The sequence below is a fragment of the Heteronotia binoei genome, chromosome 9 (genome assembly GCF_032191835.1).
Source record: "Heteronotia binoei isolate CCM8104 ecotype False Entrance Well chromosome 9, APGP_CSIRO_Hbin_v1, whole genome shotgun sequence".
Taxonomy (NCBI): domain Eukaryota; kingdom Metazoa; phylum Chordata; class Lepidosauria; order Squamata; family Gekkonidae; genus Heteronotia; species Heteronotia binoei.
In genome coordinates this window covers 2,858,957-2,885,341 of record NC_083231.1, presented here as the reverse complement: position 1 = coordinate 2,885,341, position 26,385 = coordinate 2,858,957, and the positions used below count along the sequence as shown (strand labels likewise).

At 42.9% G+C, this 26,385-nt stretch overlaps 1 protein-coding gene across 1 annotated transcript in view; it reads right to left on the bottom strand.

Annotated features, from left to right (window-relative positions):
* RGS12 (regulator of G protein signaling 12) overlaps positions 1 to 24,810 on the bottom strand; it is a 128,812-nt gene extending 104,002 nt beyond the window's left edge. Inside the window, exons 1-2 of the mRNA XM_060246147.1 lie at positions 24,761 to 24,810; positions 14,188 to 16,137 (exon numbers count right to left, since the gene is read on the bottom strand). Coding sequence (XP_060102130.1) covers positions 14,188 to 16,035 — 1,848 coding nt within the window. The 5' untranslated portion in view covers positions 16,036 to 16,137; positions 24,761 to 24,810. The remainder of the gene's footprint in view (positions 1 to 14,187; positions 16,138 to 24,760) is intronic.
* Positions 24,811 to 26,385: the final 1,575 nt, after the last annotated feature.

Genomic DNA, 26,385 nt, shown 5'->3' with positions numbered 1-26,385 from the left:
GCATTTGCCTTTTTAGCCACTGCATCACACTGTTGACTCATGTTCAGCGAATGGTCCACTAAGACCCTTTTCACACATACTATTGCCAAGTCAAGTCTCCTCCATCCTATAACTATGCATTCGATTTTTCCTACCTAAATGCAAAACTTTACATTTATCCCTGTTAAAATTCATTTGATTAGTCATAGCCCAATTTTCCAGCCTGTCAGGATCATAATGTATCTTGTTACTGTCTTCTACTGTATTTACAACCCCTCCCAATTTAGTATCATCTGCAAATTCAAAAAGCATTCCCTCTGTTCCTTCATCCAAATCATCGTTCTTTTTGTTCTCTTTTATCTCTTTACATTCATTATGAAAATAGTTCTCTTTGTCCTTCTGATTCTATGTCTACCATCTTTTCCTTCTTGTCTGTCTTTTAGCAATTTTAAGAGTTTCTTCAGCCATCCATGAAGGCTTTTCATTTCTTTTGGCTACAGGAATAGCCTTAGCACATTCTTCCTTGATAATATCTCTGGTTTTAACCCAAAGGTCTTCTGATTTCTGTTCACTAGAATTTAGTAATGCAAATCTGTTCTTTACATGATCTTTGAACTCTTCAGGAATGTTGTCTAGATTATATTTTGGCATTATGAATGTTTTGATGTTTTTCTTCAGCTTCGTTATAATTTTCAACATTAATAATTCATGGTCTGTAGTACCACAATCATCACATGGACTTGTTTCAGCATCTTCCGTTCCCATTATGTAACCTATTTAAGGTGATGTCCACATTTACAATTGTCTGTTGGAGTGTTTAAAACATCCATTTAGAATTAACAACTTTGTCTTCACAGAATTCTGAGTTGCTTTCCTGCTTCATTTTGTACTCCTAGCCCAAATTTCCCAACAATATTTGATTCTACTTTGTTTCCCAGTTTTGCATTCCAGTCACCTATGATTATCAGCTCATCTTTAGGAATGTGATCAATTTTTTCCTGGACACTTGCATAAAAGCTCTGTTTTTTCCTCATCAGATCTGTAGTTGGGATGTAAACTGAATGATGGTTATGTTGATATTATCTGGTCAGATTGCCTGTGCTACATCTTGCCTCATGATTACAGCACATCCATTCCTCCTGTGTTTATTTCTTAAGTAAAACGCTTTGTAATTTTCTGACTGAAAATATCCTAATCCATTCCACTTTACTTCACACACTGGCAGAGCTAGAATGTTTAAACATTCCATTTCTCATTTTATGATTCTGAGTTTACCTTGATTCATATTTCTCACATTTCTATTATATGCAACAAAAAACTCTGGACGTTCCTTTTGCATCCATTCGTATCAACAACTGAATGTCCTTTTAGTTTTAATCCAGTTGCATCATTAAAAAGCAGTGCTACTCACACTTGACCTCTGCTCCTCCCCAGTAGTTGACAGAGTGCTATCCAACCTGGGGGTCCTATTTTCCAGCACTCTAACTTTTTTGTTTTGGACTCTCTCATCATCAGGTTTTCAAGGTATGAGATTCTCAGTAGTGTTTTACTGCTGCCTTCTTCTGTGCAGTACTAAGGGTCAGCTGAGGTCTCACTGCTATTGTCTTATGAAAGACCCTTCAATGACTTCTCTGTCCCCATCACCACTAGAACCATCTGTTCTCTTCTGATGTAGCCGTTGATCCTTGAACGGGGAGGATGCTTCTGGTGTGTCAACAATAATCATTCTTCCTTGAGTGACTTTCTAGGAGTTTAGCCTCTTGACAGAGTCTGAACTCTTGTATTGCTCTCTGTTTCACTGACACACACAAACCCCCTCATTGCGGGGGGGGGGGGGATAATTAATGTAATCTGTTTAGCACAGGCTCCATTTCTGTTTTGATAGACTGCATTGCCATATATGATTCAGTGTGATCATATAGTTCCCTTCTCCCATGAGAAAAGAGAAAAAAAGAGAACCAATCTAGCACCGTGCTTCAGCATCAACTACTGGCTAGGGGGAGGATGCTCCTGTTCTTCATGGAAGAGGAAACTGCTTCACTTAGTCCTACAGGCAAACCAATCTAAAAACTCTGGCAAAGTCGAGAAAGTCCAGCATACTGTTAATATTCAATGCATATGCTTGTTATCATGCTCCTGGTAAAAAAGACAAATTATACTGGTTTAATGCCAATGTAATACCTGAGAAAGTGCCAATGCCAATTTAATACCTCAGAATTCATGCTCCAACTTCCTCCCTGAAAGATGGCAATGTCCCTCTGTGCATGTCTCTAGCAGAGGGGTAAGCACCTTTCATGTTGCCATTAGCAAATCCCATGGAAACTATAAAATAAGCAGTGGGGAATGAAAACAGGTTGCGTAACTGCACAGATAACCACTCAAAAAACATCAGTCACAGCTACACAACTTGTTTTTCTTCTTTGTGATCGCTGTGCAGACATACCTATGTATGATTAACAAGCTGATGTATCCTGTGGTAGCTGCTTGCTTCACAAGAGAACTGCAGTACTGTCTGGTCAAACGATACATCTCATCTGGCGTGAACCTCAGTGGCATAATGAGAGTGAGCTCTGGTGTACTGAAACAAAGGTTACCATGCTAGCTAGCTAACACAATAGCAGAGGTGATCCTCTTGGACAGGATCTAGGTAGATATCGTGGCTGATTAACTTTGCTGGGATTGCTACAACATACAAATAAATTGAACTCAGTCACCTTTGGACAACTGAAATAACTGAGTGAAGCATAATTTCTTGACCGCCACAGGATAGTTAATCTATCAACATCTTTCCCAACAAACAAACGGGAGCAATTCTCATCCATGAAGTCTCTGTTACAAAATTCATTGGTAATTCTTGCTATTATGTGAAGCTATAAGATCTATTTACGGGAGTTCTCTTCAGAGAAAAACTGTTGAAATAGCTGGATTTAGCTAGTTCTAGTTAAAAAAAAATTAGATCATCTACTAAACAAATATGAAGACAAACTGAAGCATATAAATGTTCTTGCTTGGGTAGGATAGCTGCTGCTAAGATAGGAAAAAGGAAAGGTCGCCTGTGCAAGCACCAGTCGTTTCCAACTCTGGGATGATGTTGCTTTCACAACGTTTTCATGGCAGACTTTTTATGGGGTGGTTTGCCATTGCCTTCCCCAGTCTTTTACACTTCCCCCCAGCAAACTGGGGACTCATTTTACCAACCTCGGAAGGAGCGAAGGCTGAGTCAACCTTGGCCCTTACCTGAATCCAGCTTCCACCAGAATTGAACTCAGGTCGTGAGCAGAGAGTTCAGACCACAGTACTGCAGTACTGCTGCTTTACCATTCTGCACTAATGGGCCGCTGCTGCTAAGATAAGTATTACCTAAATTTGTATTTCTATTCTGGGCACTGATGTTTTAATCTTTCAGACGCTTCTAAGAATAGTTCAGTCTGTCTTCAATAAATTCACCTGCATTAAGAGTAAAGCAAAATCATTCAAGCATCTTACAGAATTCATTTATTTTAAAAAGTTTCTATGCTGATTTAAAGTTTTAAGTGTGTGTTTCTTTAAATGTTTGGTAAATTTCAGAAGAGAAAGGGAGGTGAAAGAGGGGGATGAGTGAGGTGATTAGTTGGTAACTGAGAGTGTATGAGAGGCACTAAGAAGGAAAGAACTGTAGAAAGGGAAAACAGCAGTTAAACGTCAGCAGTGGTTAGTCAGTGGTTAATGGTCAACAGAAAAAGTTCAGTCGACAGAGACTGAAAGAGCAGTCTTCTGATAGAATCCAACAGAGTGCTGTGAAAAGCATTAGGATATTAAGAAAGAAAGTAGTGACATTTCTAAAGGACATATTAGAGCAGGGATGTCAAACAGGCCTCCAAGCAACTTCCTTCTCCTGCTTGCTTTTCCAGGCTGCTGCTCCAGCTGCACAGTAACTTGCTTTGCCTCCAGCTCCTTACTGGCTCTTTCCTTCTTGCCTCCCTCCCCCTCCCCTCCCCTCCCTCTCTCAAACACAGAGCTCATTGGCTGCTTCCTGTTTTGTGTGGGAGAAGTACAAAGACAAGCCTCACTCTCTCTCTCTCTCTCTCTTACACACACACACACACACACACACAGAGCGCTCTTGATTCCTTCTCCAGGGATGCTCCTCCTCTTTTGGCTAAGGAAGGGAGGGGAAGGAAAGACAGAGAACAAAACCATAGTCCCATGATGGCAGCTTCAAGACCAACAACGCTTTATTCCAGGCACAAGCTTTTGTGCACAAAACACTTCAGAGGGAGAGAGTGAGGATGGATGGATGGATTCTTCTGATAAGCACATTGTACACTGAAGGAATTATTTGGGCTTATTCTGAAAAGTTGTTTTTAAAAGATTGGATTTCTCTGTTCCTATCTTGATTCCTTTTCTTTCAAAAAGACTCTAATTAGGAATTCAGATTAGGTCCTTATTTCTTGGAGAGTGGAGTGATTTCAGATGCCAAATGATAATGGCACACATTAGTAATGTGACAGGAAAACTACTCTCAGTTCAGTCCAGAAGGATGCATTGTCTTGAGCTTCATTATCATTTGCAATTCACCAGTCTTGCTTTCTAATCTCTTTGAAATTCCTTCGTAAGAACACTGCTACTCTTAAGTCAGCAACTGAATGCTGTGGTTTCTAATGTCAGACTTACGACCATTTATTCTTTGCATCCTCCTGGACTGAATCCTTCTGGACAGAATTGAGACCTAGGTTTCCTGTCTCATTACCAATGCTGTTATCTCCACACCTACTACCCCTCTGCATTTCACACTGTGACAAACTGCAAGCCTATACATGAGTAAGGGGCTGTGCATATGATGGAATTCTCATTGAGTGACAGGTTTGGGCAACTTCTAACAGTCAAACTGTGGCAGATAAGTGGTTGGAGAGAGCTGTTCAGTTGAAGAGGGTCTGCGGGAGAGGCTCTAGAGTGTGTCACAAACGCAGAGTAAGTTTCAGGGTGAATGTGGTGTAGCTCTGAATACTGGAGACTCTAGTGGAAGACTAGAAATTAAGGGCAGTCGCTGATTGTGCACCCAAAAAAAGACCTACAGTACATCTTGAGAGGGACGAAGGTTCCTGTATTAAGCCTAGTATCCCAAAAGCAAGACTGGTAGTCTGGTAGAGTAGAACTTGGCCAAGGGTTTTGAGGTGTCAGAGAAGGCCCCTCAAAGGTGCCAAAGAGCAGAGTTATTGCTCTTACTGAGAAAAGAATAACTAGTTTGCCAGAGGAAAGAGGTCTGGAAGTGAGAGGCCTGAGTCTTCTACCCTAAGGGATGAGGCAGAGAGTTCCACCAGATTGGAGCCAGAGCCTTTTCGGCCCAACAAAACAGGCTGTCAAGGACAGCCAGATGTCTTTAGGGCCAGGGACCACCAGCAAATTGCTAAGGAGCATAACGCTCTCCCAGGGACATAAGAGAGGAGACGGTCCTGTAGGTACGTTGGTCCCTGACTACTTCCCTGACTGTTTTCCAAACGTGAACTGGAAGACTGCGAAGAGTGGCAGCGGGAGTGGGCTGAGGAAGGTGCTTGTCCCCCCTCCAGGCAGCATCCATGGGGCCTTGCAGTGAAGACACACCAACTCAGAGCTTACCAGACATTATCCTTTATAAAGTTTATATCTTCAGCATCTGTCATTATGTTTTATGGTACACATGGCTTGGCCCAACAAAGTCACATTTGTGTCAGATCCGGCCCTCGTAACGAATGAATTTGACACCTCTGTCTTAACTTCTCATTATGCAAGGATACACAAGGACACAGAAAGTATCAGGAATCAATCTAAGTGATAGCTTCCTGAAGACTTCTATTCCAAATCTCAGTCAGCACCTCTAGAAGGGATCTCAGGTAAGGATTGCCATTTCACCCCCCACCCCACAGTTTGATGTTGATGGAAGACTGAGTATCCTGGGGAGTAAAATGGGTGAAGGGAATTATTGCATCCTCACCCACCCAGGTTTCGGTTGAGCAAGTCAGGCCAAAGCAACCCTCCAGGAGAGGGTTGTTCAGTTGGAGAGAGAAATAAGACCACTTTTTCCTGGAGAAAAGTGATCTTATTTCTTACTGACCTGGCACTACACAGCAACAAGTTTGAAGATAAAGGAATTAACTGGGCCTGCACACCATCATTGCTCAGGATAGGATGGAGATTAGAAGGGATCCTCCCACCACCACACCTGCTTCCCCACCTAGGGTAGTATATGGGATGCATGAAGACAGGTGTTCCTCACAATATGTTATCACAGTAACACTGGTTGGGAATATGGATTGAGTTATAGAGCATCAGGATTGAGTATCTGTCATTACTGAAACAGCACTCCATCAATCTTCATCATCACACAGTAATTAAGAAGTTAAATCATAATGTAAAAAGAAATGAAGATTCCCCAGCTAATATACAAGATGCAATGCTGCTGTGAGTTTCTAGGAAATAGTTCCCAACACTAGCTCCACTTCTCTACCAACTATGTTTGGTGGCAGTGCCAAGGTAAAAGAAGGCACCATTACTGTGCCGGCCAGTGCAGTAAAGAAAGTTCCAGAACTTCCAGAGATGTTTCAATCTCAGTGCACTTTTTTGTCTTCTACTTTTTCTTTTTTTCCCCCTCCATTGTGCTTGATATTGCGGCATTTGACTTGCTTACAGCAGGATTTTGAACCCAGTCAGGATGGAGGTGTTTTATCAGCCAATGCCATTCAGTCCTAACAGGAGCTGTTTATCAGTCTCCAACCATAACAGCAAGGGACGGTGAATCGGGAAAGCTTGGCCAATGATGTCAGCTGAGAAATCTTTATAGACAAAAGTTTAGCTCAAAACTGAGCCCTAATTTCAGAAATGCTGTTTCTCCAAGCTTGTGTCGTGAACTTACAGGAACATGGGCAAGACTCAACATTCTGACTCTTCCTCTAAGTATGAGGAAAAGGTTGTGGCCATTAGAGACCAGTTTGCAGATCCAGCACTTTTTAAAACCAGGCTGCTTTCCCACAAACCTAACAAGGGTGGGAAAAGGAACTGTATGTTGACATCTGGGGTGGGGAAGAAAGAGGACAGACAAGGACAAAAAGGAAAGGACAAAAACTGAGGTAAAGTAATGAAGAGACAGGAATTCCAATACTTAAAGGTGCAGAACAAAACTTAACAAGGAGTGATCTAGATAAATATCATAGAGCTATTTACTGTGCAGCAATCAGAAAAAAACTGAGAATTTGAGGCATGTGTAGTTATCCTCTCTGGAACGGAATCTGAAAACCAGTTCTTTAGCTAGAATTCTAGAACTTTCCAGAAGTGCCTTCTGACTGAGTCAGTGCAAAGACCACAAAAAAGCATGCAATATTTTCCCCATAACTCTTAATTTGAAGTAGCAAGGCAGATGGACACCTTCATCTTTGAATGGAGCTCCTAAACTGGATTTTCACAAGCTGTTTCTTCCAGCTGTGGTGTAGTGGTTAAGAACGGCAGACTCTAATCTGGAGAACTGTGTTTGATTCTCCAGGATATAGGCAAGTTGAAACATGTTCATAGGAAGGCAATGAAGATGGTAAGGGGTCTAGAGACCAAGTTCTACAAGGAAATGTTAAAGGAGCTGGGTATGTTGAGAGATGACTGAGACATGATACGATCACCATCTTCAAGTACTTGAAGGGCTGTCATATAGAAGACGGTGTGGGATTGTTTACTATTGCCCCAGGTTGGGCCAGAACCAACAAGTTGAAATTGAATCAAAAGTGTTTTCAACTAAACATTAGGAAGAACTTCCTGACAGTTAGAGTGGGTCCTCAGTGGAACAGGTTTCCTTGAGAGGGGGTAGCCTCTCCTTCTTTGGAGGTTTTAAAACAGAAGCTTAGATGGACCTCAGACAGCAATGCTGTCCTGTGAACTTATGGGGCAGTATTTGTGAATCTCCTGCATTGTGCAGAGGGTTGGACTGGATAACCCTGGAGGTCCCTTCCAACTCTATGATCCACAGATTAAGCCATGCTGACAATTAGCTATACTGATGTTTATTAATTTGTTAATTTATATTCTTTCCCTCCCATGAACAGCTCGGGGTGGCTACATATTCCAGTACATGTATGCAGAGAGCCAGTTAGACCAGGGGTTTCAAATGTGTGGCCCATGGGCTGCACCCAGCCTGTCCAAGTCTTTAAGCAGGCGTGTGCCTTTACTCCCCTCCCCCTCCTGTCCTCACCCTGTGAAGCTCCAAGGCTGCTGAAGTTCCCAGCTCCTTCTGCCTTTGCCGGCTTCAGCAGGAAGCTCTACTACTGGGCTTGCAAAGCTGCAAAGAAAACATGGAATTGAGTTGCCATTAAAGTCTCTTTGCCCAGACAGCCAACTCTTGGTTTTCCTTGTAACAGTCAATGGCTAATTACAATAAACGGACTGACTACTCTGGGAGTAGTCCATCTGGGCCCAGAGATCTTAATGGAAAATCCATTCTGTCTTTTCCTTGCAACTTCGTCTGTGCTGCAATGTATTTCATTGGGGTGGAGATTGTTTCACTTTCCAGAGTCTGTATGGCCAGTTGAAGCTGTTGCTTGCTCGAGTTGTATCCTTGCAAATAAAGGGTTGATGCTTTGAGTCAGCTTGTCTCTGCTGAATGGACCTGAGAATGAGCGCCTAGTGAGCATTTTAACCTGGGAACCCACAGTCAAGGTGGGGGTATTACACGAGAGAACCATTGCCAAAGGAGTAGATGGGGGGGGGGAGCTTGTCCAGCCATTTCATGTTTTCCTAGGCTTAGAGCATTTTATATTTTTCATTTCTGCTGGGATCCTTCTGCGTTTTCTTGATGTTTTATTTTAAAAATTGCACTGCCAAATCCCACTATTTCCCCACCTTTCTATTATAAACAAAATATTACAAGTTTTAAGCATGTTTTTATTTTAAGTAAAATAGAATAATATCTTCAATTGTGCTTGTATTCTTTATAAAGTTTATATCTCCGCTACCTGGCATTACATTTTATGACACGTGTGGTCCGGCCCCACAAAGACCCATTTATATCAGATCCAGCCCATGTAACAGATGAGTTTGATACCACTGAGTTAGACTGTCTGACTAGAACCTTGACGACTAGGGTTCATATCCCCACAATACCATGAAAATCTTGTGTCATCTTAGGCCAGTCACACAGTGTCTTCTCTCTCTCAGGGTATTAAGAGTCAGTTTGGTGTAGTGGTCAAGTACATGGACTCTTATATGGGAGAACTGGGTTTGATTTCCCATTCCTCCACATAGTTTAGGCCAATGGGCATCCTATCCCATTGGTTGGCCTTCTTTGCTGCAATACCAACTTATGGCTATACCATCAACCATTGTATTTTTAGACCATCAGTACACTGAATTGTAGAATGTGCTCAACTGAAACTGCCATCTATGATCTATAATTTGCCTATTATTTTATTGTACTGCTTAATATTGTTTTGATTTTAATTGTAAGTTTTAATTGTTGTTTTATCTATGTTGTCATCCACCCTGAGCCCGTTTCGGGAAAGGGCAGACTATAAATTAACTAACTAAATAAAATGCACCTACTAATGTGACCTTGGGTCAGCCACAAGTTCTCTCAGAGCATTCTACTCAAGAGCAGTTCTGGGAGAGCTCTCTCAGCCACACCTACCTCACAGGGTGTCTGTTGTGGGGAAGGGAAGGGAAAGGAGACTGTAAGCTGCTTTGAGACTCCTTTAGGTAGTGAAGGGTAGGGTATACATCCAACCTCTTTTTCTAAAGAAAAAGGGGAGTCGTGCACACCACCACAAGGAAAAGTGGGATAAAAAACAGAGAGCTAAATACCATTTTGGATGTCTGAAATGCTTTCAACAAAAAACGCCAATGTACAATTTAGTTGTTAAATAAAGCCATTTGGTTACCACACTGAAAACAAAAGAGAAGAAACACATCAGCCTAAGTAATCTTGAGTTTTTCTACTTCTCATGCCGCATTTTTTAATTTCTCTATAACATTTTAACATTTTTATTATTTATTTTATTAAATTGGATTTTAAAATCACCATTTCCCATATGAACAGGGCTCATGGTAGTATACAACACAATAAGTTAATATATTACATAGTTATAACAAATTAAAACAATAAAACACAGTAATTAACCTACCAGATGATGCTAAAGGTCCTAGTAGCGCCACCACCTCACAGGGAGGCAGGGATCTGAAGTGCCAGGAAGGTGGAACCGTTGCCGTCCTCAACCAAATGCTTGGCAGGACATCTCTGCCTTACAGGCCCTGCGGAACTGCATCAAGTCTCCCAGAATTTCACCAAGCTGGAGTCAGGGGCGGAAAATGTCCTGGCTCTGGTCAAGAACAGCCAGGGGACCACCAACCGATTCTGATCTCCTGAGCACAACGCTCTTCTTTTTAGTTGAAAGGCTATCAAGCTTCCATCCACATTTTACACAAGTGTCTGCCTACTCACACACTGCCTTAGGAAATGCAGGGGCTGTCCACAAACATTTTCACCTCTTGAAACATCAACTTTTGCTGTGAAAACTGAATCTCATGAAAATTGGGCAAAACATTTGTTCAGAGAGAGACCTGGCTAGCATTAATCACAGGTAATGTTGGTATAATATGTCTTATATGAGGAGCAGGGACTAAAGCAGGCCTTTGGTTTAAGAGAAGGCCTTTACCAATGTACTCACACAATGTCAATTTGAAGGAACAGAACAAGGAGAAATAAATAGTCAAAAAACTGCCCCAACCCAACTCGCCCCCTCCAGAATACGATAAGCTCCTAGGGGCCAATTCCCCTGCCTCCTCCTGCTTTTTTAACCTTTTGAATCTCAACTACTCTGAGGACAATGAGCATTTTCAGTCCTCATTATTCTTATATTTTAAAATTAACATTTCCCACCCCCCCCATACCTAGGACGCCCCAAGAGTTGGGAGAAACCCCAGCCTTACCTCTGAATGGGCCCTTTTTGCAGCCTTCCTGATTGGCACTCAGCTCTGAAAGCCACCACTTTTCTCACACTGTTTGGCTGAATAATAATAATGCTCCTATATTTAGCAGCCATGGATAGCTCCTTCAAGTGGACCAAAACATCTACAGCATGATGGGACACTCTAGGCTAAGTTCTTGGTATCAGCAAACTAGGAGAAATGTGAATTTTGCAGAAAGAAGGATGTACGATTTTTTTAAAAAACTAACAGCAATGCCTGAACAGGTGCAGACACTGCAAAACAATGCTGATTTTGTTGACACCTGGGCTCTTGTGAGAAGTCCCTTGGCCCACGGCAGGCCACCTGCATCCTTGATGACATCAGTCCAGCCGACGTTTCGTGTACTTTTTTGCTTCTTTCTTTACACTGTATTTATATTGTACTATTATGTTTTGCCGGCACCTTGGGTCACCCTGGAAGGGTAGTGATAAGGAAACTGGCTGTTGAATGTGACCATTGTTCCGTGTTAATTGCTGGGAGGGTTGGAAGGGGTTTGAAGATAAGGAAGATGGTTGTTGACTGTGCTGATTGTTCTGTGGAATTTGCTGGTTGTTCTGAGACTTTCTGCAATTTATAGTCTGTAGGATGTTTTGCAGAGCTGGGTACCAAGATTGGTGGATGAAAATGCCTTCTTCCTTTCTGTTAAAATTGTGCTGGTGTTTGTAAATCTCAATAGCTTCTCTGTTCAGGCGGGTATGATAATGTGAGACCGTAGAAAGGACTTCAGTTCTTTCAAAGTGGATGACGTGGTCTCCTTCTTGAAGTGCATGTTCAGCTACAGCTGATTTTTCTGGCTGAAACAAGCGACAGTGTCTCTTCTGTTCGGTGAGACGGGTGTTGATACTGCGTCTCCTTATCACTACCCTTCCAGGAAGCCCCACCAAACAATGGGCACATCCACAAATTAATTGCCTTTTCATCACACCCCCTCCAGCCTAGAAATAGCAGCTCTCCAGCAGCCCTGGCCCCACTCAATGCACAGCAGCCAAGAAGGTCTGAGCGCCTGCTCTGGCTGCAACGCCACTGAGGATGTTCTCCGCAGCTGAGAACAAAACGTCTGGAAGGAAAACTTTCTCCAGTAGAACACGGCACTTGATCCCGAAAGATTCTACAAACCCTAATGATGTTACCAGCTGTGAAAACCTGAAATCTTTGATAATCCTCCAAGAGTTTACAGAGCTCTTCTTACAGGGACTACTGTAAACTCTTGGACAACTGGCTACATCAGGGGGGTGTAAGTCTAAAATGCAAAGGAGTTCCTGCAAAAAAACCTGGGAACGCCTGTCTAAATCAGAGGTCCCCAACCTTTTTGAGCCTGAAAGCACATTTGCAATTCTGACACAGCGTGGCTGCCACAAAATGGTTGCTGCAGGAGGTAAAGCCAGCCACAACATGATTGCCACAGTTTATCAGTAGCACAGTGCAGATCTTTGTGCTGTGGTGGCAGCTGCTGTCAAAGCACCATCTATAAATATCTGCATAGCCAATTCAATTTTCAATAGTCTCCAATAATAATGATGCGTGCATGTAGTTATTTTACTTTGTTTAATAAAGTACTTCAAACATCTTTATATTTAGAAATATTAATCCCATGTCCCTTACGAATTATTTTCATATATTTTAAGGCAGTATGTATTACATCACGTTCAGTTACCAGAATCTAAGTAAAGTGAACTGGGGGAAAGGAGCTTGGATGGGGCAGGTTAGCAACACATAAAGTCCACTGACTTACTTTATGTGTTGCTGACTTGCCCCATCCAGAATTCTAGAAGCACTCAGGCTAATTTGTTGAGCAGGACACTCCCCCCACCACACACATATACACTTCTACATTGAACTGAATTGTTACTCAAGTGCTCCAAGCAATTCTGCAGGTCCCTGGGTTTTCTTGTTTTTCTTCTGCTTAATTTACATATAGAGGAGTATTTAAGTTGAAACTCCTATTTTGTTGTAGGTGGGCTCGCCCACAGTGCAGCCAATACTATCCCCACTGTATGCCTAAACATGTCAGTACATAACAAGGTGATTTCAAAGCACATTATCCATTTATTTCAATGTCATTTCATTATTTCACAATGTCATTTCAGCAGCTATAACAATTTTAAAATGACCCTTCTTCAAAACTAATTGCAATCTTAAAAAAACAAATCCTTCAATGTTCATTTAAATCTGAGAGGGGCTACTTTAATCAGTATGCAACAGTTCTTAAACTTGCCCTTTCTTCAATTAATGATATGAATGAAAAAGCTTCCTAACAACAGATTATAAAACACTTTCACCAGACAAACGAGGATAAATCTGAATTATTTGTTAATTTGATAGAAGGGAAAGGAATAAAAGGAGAAAACAAAGTTATGATTGGACACACAAAACATGGCTCTTGCCCCATCTTATCCCCACAACAACCCTGTGAGGTAGGTCAGAGAAAATAATTGAGCCAAGGTCAGACAGCCAGCTTACTGTAGCGGCTACAGTGCTACACTAGGATCTGAGAGACACAGGTTTAAATCCCCACTCTATCATGGAAGCTTGTTGGGTGACCTTGGGCCGGTCACACACTCTCCAACTAACCTACCTCACTGGGAAGATAAAAGGGAGAAAGCTGTAAGCCACTTTGGGGCTCCACAAGAGAGAAACTAAAGTAAATAAATTAAATGAGAATAAAATGAACTGTGTTTGGGTGGAAATTTGAATCCAGGCTCTACTCCCAACATTCTAACTACATTGGTGCTCAACTTTAATAACCATAATACAACAGATTTTTCTGAAATTTAGCCAGACTACACCCTGCCAAAACAAACTGCCCAGGTCAAATTTTGTATTGTTTACTTCATGTATACCTCCCCCCCCCCCCCACTCCCCAGAGGGGACCCAAAGCATCTAATATTGTTCTCCTCCCCTCCTCCATTTCATCTTTACAAAACCCTGGAAGGTAGGCCATACTGAGAGAGCATGACTAGCCCAAGGACTGGCCCCCAGCAAGCTTTCATGACACGGAGACGATTCACAGCTGAGTCTCCCAGATCCTAGTACAACACTCTAACCACTACACGACACTACATTAACTCTTGTTGATAAGATAAACCATCTTTTAATTAACATTTAATTAACAATTAATTAAACTATGGACCAAGACAGAAGAAAGTAATTTATTTGTTATATACACCACAGCATCTTTATTACTTGAGTATAATCAGAACTATAATTTCAAAGTATTTTCTTCTAACAGTAGTATCATATGAACATTCTTACCTTTTTATCTTCCTTGGCTTTTCTGACACTGTGCTGAGAGTCAAATGTGTTTGGTGTACGAAAACCCTTCTTAGACCATTCATTCCTTTGAGACATGAGATGAGGCTGACCAAAAGTGCCATTTACTCTGTATCTGTCAGCAGGAATCTTACTCATTGGAGGCGGAAGAGTACCACAGTTAACACTTGACCAGCCATCTGTAGAATCCGTGTATGATTCTTGGTCACTTATGCATGCATGTTGCCAATCTTTTAACACATGAACTGGCAGCCATCTCTGGTTGGAAGCGCTCATAGAATTTTTCTTGCATGACGGAACTGAAATTTGGGGAGAAACTACAGGAACCTCAATGCGTGCTGAAGGACCTAGAAACTTATTTTGATTCTGAGGTTTATCATTCTGCAATATGACCTCTAAAGCAGAGTTTTCTTCTTGTTCATGACCAAAAGTATTCCAGTGGGAAACAGCTTGACTTCTACCTCCTGTATTATCCCGCATACTACTAGGAGCATGTTTAGTTGAGTTGCCTCCTAGGTCAACTAACAAAACTCTGTTCCCTTTCTCTTCTTGGTTAAAATTTCCAATACCGCTATCACTATTACTGCTCATACTGTTGTTCTGATGGACATCATCTCCTTCAAGAAAGGCCCTTGCCCGCACTCCCTCAATCAATTCCCCCATATCCCTGTACAAAACAGAGACAAACTGAAGAACGGGTAGAGATGAAATCGGAAATTCTAGACAGCCATTAGTATCTGGATCTGCTGTGCATTCCAATCCAAAACGATGTGCAATGCCTTGGTGAATTTTATGATGAAATAGTTCTGGATCCACCATAAATACATGACATGATGTCCTCAAAACTGCTTCATCCTCCTGAGCCAAACTGGTATCATCAATGGCCTGCATTGTAACTAGCCCAAAAAATCTCCTGTCATCAGGGCATATAGCACTAAATGCTAGCTTCTCTGCAGGATACTTGGCAATCACTCTGGATTTATCACTGCAGAGCTGAATACAGTCATGCATAATCTTCATCATCACCAAGGAATGGATTTTTTGTTCTGCCCGAAGACGTCTCATGCACCCACGAATAGCCTGCAAACTATCATATTCCAGATTTGAATTTGAAGAGGGAAGTTCAATTGATCCTAGGTAGCCCACAACCATAGCCACATTTAAAATACTTGCATCTAAGCCAAAACATTCCTGGTTTTCCATTCCAACTCTAAATACTGAATCATCATTCATGACTTTGGAGAGCTCCTCATCATAAAGCATATTTGGGTAGTGCACGTTTTCGGATCCCACTTCTAACCTAGCAGCACCAGATTCATGTACTGGCATTTGCTTTCTTGATGAGGTCTTCATGTTACCAGAACAAACATTAGGATTTTCAAAGATCATGTTGAGAATTCCACCAGACTGCATTTCTTCCACAACCTTCTCTGCTCTGTTTATGCCCAACACTTTTGAGTCCGGTTTGGGTTTCAGCCACCCTTTCCCATCATAAAACCCAACTTCTTCATCACTTGAACATAAGTCAGCATGGCCAACCCCTTCAGCAATGACCATATGCAAAACCCCAGAGCATTTGCCTATTAGTTTCACTACATCTTCATGGGATGCCTTTTTTACATTAATGTCATTTATTGCAAATATTTTATCTCCAGCTTTAAGTCCCACATAATCAGCAGGGCTTCCTTTCAAAACACAGCTAAGAATACAGGGAGCTTGTCCAGAAAGAGTAAATCCATATCCTGCTCTCCCTCTAGCAACTTCAACAGATCTTATACTAGAACCATGAATATTCATCCAACGCTTCACTTTCTCCCCTGGTCTGTACATGGTGGGTGGTATTCACTGGAACTGGCAATCTCCACAATCCACTATTAATTCTTCATGAAGAATTTGAAGAATCTACTGGAGAAGAAATTACATTTCTTTATCCTGTGAAGTCCAAAAAACAAACAAACATACTGTTAAAACACCTCCTCTGTTCCCAATTACTTTTGAATGTCATATTCAGATATATGGTAATAACGCACAAGTTTTACCTAGGTACCAGACTCCTTTAAATAAAATAAACACCTACCACAAGGACAAACTATTTGTTTATGGCATGACACTACATCAAAGAGCACCTGTATAAGTGCAAAATTATACACACTGGAACAAAAAATCCTAACTTCAAATCTGAACTGAGAAAGAGATCTTGAGGTTATAGTGGATAGTTTGATAATAATGTGTACAGCAGCAGTGAAAAAGTAAATTCCATGCTGAGTATTCTTGGGAAAGGGATTGAAAGAAAAACAACTAGACTCGTAATAGCACTTTACAGATGTTTGGTGCAGCTTCATTTGAAATAACGCGTACAGTCCTGGTCTCTGCACCTCAAAAGGGACATCTCAGAGCTGGGAAAAAAGGGCAGCACCTTCCTTATGAGGACAAGATTAAACAGTCCAACACTTTTCAAGTTGTGGGGTTTTCTTAAAGATCACTAAGGGGGTACATGATCTCTGATCCAGGAGGGCTCTTCTAATATTCTTGAATCACAGCATAAGCACCAGGCAGGATCAGACCAAAGGCCTATAGAGTCCAGAGTTCTGTTCACTTAGTGGCCTCCAGGAAGCATGAAGAAGATGACTGCAGCAACAGCATCCTCCTACCCAGATATTCTCAGCAAGAAGCCCAAACAACTGCAGCTGGTCACATGCTTCCATAGACACACATTGAAAGACCAGATTAACAAAACCCAGATGCCCACTTTTGTGAACATAAAGACAAAAAGCTGTCAGGTACAAGTCCCTAACAAGGATTAATTTGTGGTTCAGAAACTGCTTACTGATTTTCCTACCAGTATTGTCATTGCTGATGAAAAGTTCAAATATTCTATATGCCATTAAATGCCAACAGTGCCCTTCCGTTCTCTACATAGGGCAAACAGGACAAACCCTCCACCAAAGGATAAATGGACACAAATCTGACATCAGGAATGACAGAACTGAGAAACCTGTGGGAGGACACTTTAACCTTCCAAAGCATTCAATGGGTGACCTCAAAGTAGCTCTTTTACTGCAAAGGAACTTCAAGAACAGAATGGAGAGAGAAACTGCTGAATTATAAAGTATTATGAAACTTGGAACAAACACCTCCCAAGGACTGAAAATTGGTTTCTTATCTCATTACACATGCTAAACCATTCTCACCATATATCCACAATACTTCTATGTATTTCTCTTTTAGAACAGTGTATCAGAATAATATTTTTTTGTATTGACAAACTTAAATAAGAGATATTGGTTGTTTATCTCATTACATATACTAACAGACTCTGCATTTATTGCCTGTGACACTCTCACCATCACTCTTCAATTGTGACATTTGTGTACTTACATGTATTCATGCACATATAATCACAACTGCACTAACCCATGTATTACAATACCAGTATTCACTAACCCTTATATATATTCATTGTATTCCTTTAAGGCAGGGCTCCTCAAACTACGGCCCGCGGGCCAGATGCGGCCCACTGAGGACGTTTATGCGGCCCGCCGGGTTATGGCAAAATCAGACCGGAAGTGACGTTCGACCTAAACTTGCGTTAGCAATGCACACTTCCGGCACTGGGCTGAGGTGATACCGAGGTGAGGTGAGTTCCCAGGCCGGGGTGTGTGGTGTGGGGAAGGGAGATGCAGAAGACGAAGAACTGATGGCCCGCGGCCTTGTACAGTAATGGCAGTCCGGCCCTCCAACAGTCTGAGGGACAGTGAACTGGCCCCCTATTTAAAAAGTTTGAGGACCCCTGCTTTAAGGCTTATGTAGAATAGTATTGGTAACAAAGGAGGCCACCGTGGAGGGTAAGCCACTGTGAGAAGCTAATCTAGTCTCCCTGGTAACAGAATATAGGTACCCACGAAAGATGTCTGTAAACTGGAATGTGACCTTGGAAAAGAGTAATACCGTAGTCTGGGAACTAATTCAAAGACTTTTGAGCAGGAGATGTTTGGCAGGAGAAATGATGGGCCATTAACCTATAACCTGTATTTGAACTGTAACTTTTGTTTTATGTCAGTCTGGCAAGATAAATAGTCTTGCATGCACATGCTACAAGTGTTTGCTACCTGGTTCTTCATTAAAAGCTTCTTTTGCATTTATTCAATGTCTTGTGATAGATTCTGGGCAAAACCTTACAAAAGAAGAAGATATTGGATTTATATCCCGCCCTCCACTCCGAAGAGTCTCAGAGCGGCTCACAATCTCCTTTCCCTTCCTCCCCCACAACAGACACCCTGTGAGGTGGGTGGGGCTGAAGAGGGCTCTCACAGCAGCTGCCCTTTCAAGGACAACTTCTACGAGAGCTATGGCTGACCCAAGGCCATTCCAGCAGGTGCAAGTGGAGGAGTGGGGAATCAAACCCGGTTCTCCCAGATAAGAGTCCGCACACTTAACCACTACACCAAACAAAAGCACAACTAAATATCAAATAGCAATGTAAATTAAGCTTTCAAACAATTAAAGAATAAAGATCTGTTTACTATTTATATATTTCTATAACCATTTCAATAATAAGACCAGTGAATACAGTTACCCAAGAGAAACAAAGGGCTCTGTGGGGACAATCCCTCTCCCTGTATCAGAGGCTTTCAACAACAAAAAGGTTAATAATTCAAATGGCTTCTTTTTTGACATAAAATGTACATCCCCAACATCAAACAGTAATCCAAATCTGATTTTTTCCTAAAATCCCATATTTTAGGATACTTCAGAACACTGTGATTTTATTCATATACAATAATATATATCTAAGGGAATCACTATGCTGGTTTTCTCTTTTTCACTCTTCCACTAGGTGGCAGCAGCAGCAGATCTTTCCTAGGCAATGGCAGTGCCAGTTCAGCTAACCCCAGTTAGTACTGCACGGAGGAAGGCAACGGAAACCACTCCTGATCATCTCTTACCTCGAAAACCTTATCATGAGACAATCCAAAATGAAAAAAGATATCGAGTGCTGGAAGAGGGACCCCCAGGTCATTGGCTCACAGGGAAGAGTGAGTGCAGGACAACTACAAAAAGCACGACTCTTAATGCCCCAAATGGGCTCAAGCTGAAAAGACGTTCGGTGGTTGACGTGAATGGAGGATGCAAAGAGAAAGTACAAAGCTGCTTGACGCACACAGAAGATGAGAAGTAGGAATCAAGGTCAGCTCGAAATGGAAAATGAGAAATGACTGTTTAAACACTGCAATCTTGTGAGCCAACAAACGAAAGTGGATTGGATTAGGACATTTTCAGTCAGAAAATTACAATGTGTTTTAATCAGGGAATGACAAACAGAAGAAAAGAAGTTGCTCTAATGTAGCACAGGCACTCAGGGGCTACAAGGCAAAGGCTGACCAAATAATATCAATCAGACTTCATGGAAAGCCCATCAACAGAGCCATCATCTGGAGAAGAATTTAAACGAAAGAGCTATGCAGATGATGTAGTACTGGCCATTTTAGACTCACACACTACAATACAATTCATCATGGATCATACAGAAAAGTTTGGCTCCTTTTCAGGATTTAAGTTCAACAGAAAGAAAACCAAAATGTTACCCAAATGTTTAACAAAACAAGAACATAATATTAAAGTGGCTACTGGCTGTTACATGGTGAAGAATTCAATTAAATTTCTTTGAATAAATATGTCTGGGGACAAAGAAAAACTCTTTCATGACAACTACAAAATGGCTTGGAAAAAAATCCAAGAAGATATGAAGAGATGGTCGAATAATCTAAATTTGTCCTGGCTTGCAAAAATCTCTGCAATAAAAACGAATGTTCTACCCGAAAACAATGTTTATTTCAGATGTTACCAATTGAGAGACATAATAAGATCCTGAAAGACTGGCAGAGACTGATAAACATTTTCATATGGAGTAGTTAAGAAACCAAGGGTCAGATACAAAGTTTTACAAGTTGAAAGGAAAAGAGTGGGCTGAGCAGTCCCTTATATTAAGTTGTATTACCAAGCAAGCTTGCCTTCTTTGGATTTTGTACTGGATTAAAAATTGAAATGAAAGACAGATAAAATCAGGGGCAGCAGTCTTGTTGGAAGGCCTGCATAGATATCTTTGGAATAAAGCATTTGGGAAACCATCTAAAAAAACTAAAAGAAAAGCAAGCCATGTTATCAGAGACAGCTTATTAAAAAACTGGTGGTCACAATACAAGAATAAATCCTCCAATATTAATCACCTTTAATGTTACCATCAAATGCTTATCATAATAAAGCTGAGAAGAAAAATGACTTTATAACATATCAGGATATAACTGCTAAAAATGGGACAATTAAATCTTGGCAAGTAATTAATGAAGGAAAAAGATACAATTGTTAACACATTTTTCAACTTTCATCAAGACATAAAGAAGGAAGGAGATAGAATCATAGAGTTGGAAGGGATCGTCAGGGTCATCTAGACCAACTTCCTGTACAATGCAGGAAACTCACAAATACCAGCACCAAAGTTCACAGAATCAGCCAGATGTCCATTGAGCCTCTGTTTAAAAACCTCCAAAGGAGAGCCCACCACCTCCGGAGGAAGTCTGTTGCACAGAAGAACTGCTCTGTCAGGAAGTTCTTCTAATGTTTAGTCAAAAACTCTTTTGATTTAATTTCAACTCACTAGTTCCGGTTTGATCTTCTAGGGCCACAGAAAGCATCTCAGCACCATCCTCTATATGACAGCCCTTCAAGTACTTGAAGATGGTGATCATGTCACCTCTCAGTCACCTCCTCTCCAGGCTAAACATATGTGATGGTCTTGTAAAAAACTAAGAAAGACTGGACAGAAACACATACCAAAATCCAAAAAAAAATTGAACTGTAAATTTGTTATGTCACCAGAGGCAATGTTATTAGGAATTCTATCAATGCAAGTGGATAAAATAATGCATGACTTACTCAGATATATGTTAACTGCAGCAAGAGTAATATTTGAAGCTAAGTGGAAAAGTGAAGCTGCCAAACTTTGGACAACTGGATTGACAAGATGCAAGAATATGCAATTATAGCAAAACTGACAAATTATATCAATCAAAGACCAAAAGGTGAATTTGAAAACAACTGGAAAGACTTTTATGATTATCATAAACAAGTCTTGTAGTTAGATATCTGAATGGTTGGCTGATATATGATTAAATTATATGACAAAATATTATGTGCATTGGTTGTAAGTGCTTCTCTTTATTATGACAAAGTTAGCATGATAACTTTATAATGGTTCTTCTGAGGTTACTTATATTACATCATATAGTACAATAAATTAGAAAGCATGAGAATACAGATTACAGAGAAGTACTAAAAAGCACTCTTCCTGACCTCTAAATAATCATGTGATACTATGCCATTCACATACACACAAATATCAGTATGAAATATTCCTGTTAATATGTTAATACATTGTGCTATGTCATCATGTATTTTTAAACCAATTACCATGCATTTTTCCTACATATTCATGTATTGTTTAAGAAATATCCTTAACATTTGTATAACTGCCCATATACTATCTATAATAGGGATAGCCAATGGTAGCTCTCCAGATTTTTTTTGCCTACAACACCCATCAGCCCCAGCCAGCATGGCCAATGGCTGGGGCAGATGGGAGTTGTAGGCAAAAAACATCTGGAGAGCTACCGTTGGCCACCCCTGATCTATAATAATAATTGTCTTATGGTAGTAGCCAAATCGAGCACGGCCATTGGCTAATATGTGCAAGAACAAACTATTGGCCCATCACACGTTGGTTACCATCTCTGGCCTCCCACTGGCTGAATCCCCTGCCCCAGCCTACTCAGGCCCAGGGATATTGAACAAACTGCCAAAAGCAGTCTTACCTCAAAAGACAGCCACATCTCCAACTCTTCTCTATGTCCTCTCTGTCAACCGGTCTCAAAAAAAGCTGTAGAGCTACTGCGGCCTCACAAAAAGGCTCCTAGAATGCACAACCTCCAAAGGCCACAGAAATAACCAGACAGGCCAGGCCCCGCTGGGGGTGTTTCCTCAGAAGCCATGAATGCAGCCCGGGAAGTGCTAGCCAAAGACTGTTGCTAGGCGACCCAAGCTGCTTTTGTTAGTAAAGGGAGAGGCCTCAGGTGAATAGAATGGCATACAATCCATCCTCCAAAGCAATTATTTTCTCCAGGATGGGGAGAGAGATTTGTTGTCTGCAATTCAGTTATGATTCCTGGAGATCTTCAAGCTCTACCTGGAGGTTGGCTACCCTAGGTCTGGTAGCACCCTCTTGGTGACTTGATGCCACCTAGTTGGTGGCATGAGAATTACAACTCCTTTCCAGATGGCAAAGATAGGCTCCACCTGGAGAAGATGGTTGCTTTCCAGGGTGGACTCTGTGTCATTATACCCTGCTAAGGTTGCTTGCTTCCTGCATTGGTTCCCACAATGGGGAATGACTGTACTTTTCCTAGGTAGATGCAGCAGAGGGGGGGGGGGGGAGATGAAAAGCTGTAGTCAGATCAATTCCTCTACTCTATGGTATACCATAACACAACCAGGCCAGAACAAAAAAAAAAGATCATGCCACAAGCTCACATTGATGCTAAATGCCGAGAAGCTGTGTATGACAGGAAAAGGCAGCAACAATGCACTGCAAACAAAAGAAATGCTGAGCTTCAGCGTCTGTGTGACTGTTGTCATGCCCCCTGCATCTCCCCAATTATTCTTCTGACTGGCATGACTTAACTAGGCCTGTTTAGCAGCAGCCCCCCCCCGTTGGGATATTCCTGGAGATTTGAGGGGTGGAGCCTGGAGTGTGTGGAGTTTACAGAGGGGTGGAACTTCAGACAGGTACAATGCCATAGACTCCACCCTCCAAACCAAAATTATATATTAATGTGGCTTTTCAATCCTTCCTCAGAGTTTCTCAGACATTACAAAGGAATTACAACTCCTCCTGGGAAAAGTCCCCTACAGATCACAACCAGACTTATGAATGGAGCAAGGCACAGAACCAGGGTGGGCCCAAAAGGAGGGAGTTAACAGTTCTCAAAGAGGAGCATTGCCTCTGATGAAGACTCATGCAGGAGGAGACAGACCAAGGCCTTCTGACAAAGGTGGCAACTGCCACAGCCTCGGCAAGAAATAACAAAGATTTCATGGGCAGCGCCAGACTGGAAAATCAGAGGCCTTAAAGTACAGCATGCTACTTTCCGCAGGATGGGGCCACATTTCCCACTTAAACTTCTTCTAAACAAAAGCAGCTCAAATTCTGAATGCTATATCTTCCTGAAGATGTTGAATACCATACCCTCTTCCATGACAGGTCATAGGTGTTTTCACTTCTGAGGTCAAACAACAGCATTTCCAAACTCCAGTAAGTATGAAATGCAGAGAACATGGGTTCTGCTCCCTGAAGGGTCTTCTTTGCACTGCTTTGTGATAAAACTGCCCCTGAATCCTCCAGTTTACAACCTGGGATACAGCAGCCGGAATTGCTCGCAGTATTCTGCAGATGAGTGTATCTGAGATTTATAGCATGGTATTCATGGGGGAAGCATTATTCCCCACTGGGGGGAAGGTCATTTGGCCTGACCCTCAAGCTCAAAGACGACTTCAAGTTTAGATACCTGTTATTCTTTATCTGATAAATTTCACACGCTCTCTCTTTCTTTTCAACTTCTTGCTTTGTTGCAATATGTAATCTTTTTGTTGTTGTTGTTGTCAGGGGCCTCAAACCTGGAAATGGGCTGGGCTTCTATGTATTTCTGAGAGGGTCTTACCACTGCCAGTGAATACTATTTGAAGAACAAGCCAGATTCAGGTGGGTCACTGCAGCGATGGTCTGAAGCAACAGGACAAAGTTTGAGTCCAGGGCCACCTTAAAGATCAACAACATTTTAATCAAGGTATGAGCTTCTCGTGTGCAGAATTCAACTTTGTTAACTTAAAGGTGCCACTGCACTCAAAACTTTGTTTTACTGCTATATCTTGCTAAGAACACTGCGGCAATCAAAAATGCTTGGAATCTACCCCCATCCCCATATCAGTAACCAGAAAGGAGGCAGACTCGTCACTGGGTTCTCACATGCAGCTAATATTTTAAAGTGTTTCATTATAACCAAAGTTCCCCTTCCCGGGCGTTTCCAGACTCTGCACAAAGATAATGACTTGTTTCTTCTGCTGGCTACTGATGCGTGCAGGCGCACTTCTCCAGGGAAGCCCTACGGAGCTCCTGCGGTTCCCAACCTCCCGGGAGGCCCTCCCGTTCTCTCCGGATTCCAAAGGATGTTCCCCGGGAGGAAAAGGCAGCCTCGAAGGCGGGGCCCCGCGGGCGGCTCCGCCCCCAAATCTCCCAGAACTTCCCAAGCTGGAGGTGGCAACCGGAGCAGCAGCAGCTGCGGCGAATTCGGGCCCCCGCCCGCCCCGCCCTCGAACGCCCAGCTCAGGCTCCCTGGACGCCCCCTCGGCAGGGACTAGCGCCTTCACTTCGTCAGCAAGCACAGACGCGCCCCCCCGCCGCCGCTCCTCGGCTGGGAAAGGAGCGGGTGGGCGCCGGGCCCCTCACCTCCGCCGAGCGGCACCGAAGTTTCCTCTTCTCCCTCGGCGCACCAAACCGTCTCCCCGCCGCGGTTTCCAGGGAAACGGCCGCCGGCCCCCCCGCCCAGCCGCGTCTCGCTCAGCCAATTGGCAGGACACGGCTGTCAATCACCCGCTCTCGAGGAGCTGGCGTGGCGTGGCGTGGCGGCGGACTGAAAGACAATGCGCGGCTTCGAAAGACTACCACGCCCAGCGTGCTCTCTCTCCGGCTCGCCGCGGAGTCGCCTGGAAAGCGGGCGAGCGAGGCATGTCGGGAAATGAAGTCCTCGCGGCCTCAGGGCGCGGTGAACGTTAACGGTGGCCGCCTTCGGAGACGCGCCGCAGCAGCCTCTGCTCCGGGGGCTTCTTGCCGAGGTGACCACGGTCCCTCCCCGCCGCCCCCGTCCAGACGTGCTTTGAGAGTTCCGTGTTGGAAGGAGCCAAGTTTCCCGGCGCCCAACGCTCTTCTTAGAATATGTTGCTGGAATGCGGTGCAGAATAAGCCTGGCTTTGCCAGCCTCTCGCTTGGGACTCCGCTTGCTGCGCCTGGGTTCAGCCAGAACTTCCAGCAGGGGGCACTGCGGAGCCAGGCAGCAATTCCCTCTGAGGTCTCTTCTGGGCATCCAGCAGGGGGGTGGACTAGATGACCCTGGGACCCTTCCAACTCTAGGGTTCTGTGCCGCAAACGCTGTTGCTTTTATGCACTTTCAGTCCTCAGTGGAACTGCCTTTTCAAAAAGCAAAACCCCTTTTCCTTTACAATAAAGCCTATTCAGCCTTACGGTGGCTGGTTGCTTCCAGTTAACTAGTCCAAACCCAGGGGAATAATCTCAGTTGTGTCATCAGAGGAGTGTCTCAGGTTCGAGACGGGGGAACAATCGGCTCTGGGCAGGGCCTTGGCGCCACCCCCCAGGAATGCCTCTCTTCCCCTTCTCCCCGTTTTGTTGTGCGCTCTCGCTCTCTTCTGTCTTCATTCATTTTTATTTCTTGAATTGCACTAATGAAAGGATGAAACCCAACAACAATGTACTATATATTTTAAAGGGACGTTTCTCACCAAGAAATGGGGATCATCTCAGAGGCTCCAGTGTGCTGTGGGAGCTTCTGTAAACATTTCAGTAAAGCACAGGGGAAAGTGGAGCATGGCTTTATGGCAGCAAGCCTACATGGGGTGGCTGGAGATCTCGGATTCACAACTGATTCCCAGGCTACAGAGACTGGAGAAAAAGGCCGCTCTGTAAGATGAAGTCTGTGACATTTTACCCTACTGAGGTCCTTCCCCTTCCAAACTTTGCTTCCCCAAGCTCCACCTCCAAAAGCTCCAGGGATTCCCCAGCCCAAAGCTGGTGACTCAGTCTACTCAGGGGTGTCAAACAGGTGGCCTGTGAGCCGGCCCAGCCCCTGAAGGGCTTGGATCCAGTCCGCGAGCAACTGAGCTCCCCCCCACCCCCACTCCCCATGCCTCTGACAGGAAACCCAGCTGGGCTTCCCTCTTGCTTCTGAAGCTGCCTCTGAAAATGGAGGCAGTGGCAAGTTTCTTGCTATGATGAGTCACCATAAGGTGCCTGTGCCTTAAAGGCGCTTTCCTCGGCCTTGAATGCTCTAACCAGGAGGT